The 1,317-nt window shown below is 26.0% G+C and overlaps 1 protein-coding gene across 1 annotated transcript in view; it reads right to left on the bottom strand.

The window, feature by feature from the left end:
* Positions 1–105: 105 nt before the first annotated feature.
* Positions 106–1,317, bottom strand: part of LOC108571074 (putative ATP-dependent RNA helicase TDRD12) — a 5,551-nt gene continuing 4,339 nt past the window's right edge. Inside the window, exons 11-15 of the mRNA XM_017933044.1 lie at positions 1,140–1,288; positions 909–1,079; positions 640–805; positions 391–570; positions 106–318 (exon numbers count right to left, since the gene is read on the bottom strand). Coding sequence (XP_017788533.1) covers positions 106–318; positions 391–570; positions 640–805; positions 909–1,079; positions 1,140–1,288 — 879 coding nt within the window. The remainder of the gene's footprint in view (positions 319–390; positions 571–639; positions 806–908; positions 1,080–1,139; positions 1,289–1,317) is intronic.

Here is a 1,317-nt window from a genome sequence, read left to right as displayed (position 1 = left end):
TAAATATTTAAAATAATTATTATTAGTTTTAATTATAACATTTAATGTTTAAAAAATTTTACAAAATTAAGTAATTATTGAATACATTTATGAAATGGGATTTATTTAAACTCTTATATTATATCCATTGATTTTCGAAAATCCAGCATCTCTGCAAAGTTGATACATTTGATTTAAATGTTTATCATCTTTAATGGCATGCTCTTTTTTTATTAATTCTGTTTTTAGAGATAAACCAATTAAATCTTTATATTCGAGCAATTTTGTTCCAACCTCCAACGTATTTACCCATATTGTATTTCCCAGATGCAAATTTACCTATGTACTTAAATTTATATTATGTGTTTCTTGTAAAAATTATTAAAACAAAAGAGCATTGATACAGCTTACCGTTCCAATCACATACGATCTTTCATCAACATTTTCTTTAAACCACTGATATACAGCATCAACTGCATTATTGTTCCACATATACTCATTATCATGTGGAACTATGCCAGTTAAAAATACTTCTATTACTTGTGTAGGATATTTTATAAGTTCTTCTGGCATGTATAACAATTGGAACACCTGAAATAAAAGTTACATTAATGTAGATGTATAAAATATATTACATTATTCTACTGCTTCAATGCATACATTTACTTTGTTCAAGATTACTCCATTATCGATGCACTTTACATCTACAAGCTTTGGACATCCTGTCTCATCTCTCTCAATGTGAAAAATTTGTACTCTCTTAAAAGTATCTATTGGTTCTTCTAAGCCACATACACATCCAATGTCTATTATGTCACATCTTTTCCTACAGCAATAAATGCAAATGTAAATACATTAAATATGTAAGTACAGGTATAATTTTGAACATTGTTTTTTGTATAGAAAAGAGTTTCAATTACTATGTTAACCTGTTTTTTGCATCAGAATAAAATTCTTGAATTTTTATAGTAATTTGCATGTATTCTGTACTAGAAAATTCTATTTCTTCTGATGTATCAAATTTAATATATGATATAATTCTGGCAGAAAAATGTGTTACATCATGTATACTCACTACTCTGAGTTTTACTTTATCGTTTCTAGAACAATACCAAAAATTTATTAAATAAAATTCTTTAACTGATTCGTAAATTACTTACATTTGAATATTCATAACTGGAACATCAATTTCTGAAATTACCCTATGTCTAAATGCACAAGAAGCTTCTTTGTTACAAAATCCCCAAGATTTTATGTTATCACAAATAGGATAATCTTTTTTTTCTCTATCTAGAGCAGCTGTTATAAGCTTAACAAATTTTTAAAATATATTTTATG

This window comes from Habropoda laboriosa, unplaced genomic scaffold (genome assembly GCF_001263275.1).
Source record: "Habropoda laboriosa isolate 0110345459 unplaced genomic scaffold, ASM126327v1 scaffold106, whole genome shotgun sequence".
NCBI classification, from domain to species: domain Eukaryota; kingdom Metazoa; phylum Arthropoda; class Insecta; order Hymenoptera; family Apidae; genus Habropoda; species Habropoda laboriosa.
The sequence above is the reverse complement of the archived record's forward strand: the minus strand, read 5'-3'. Positions and strand labels throughout refer to the sequence as shown.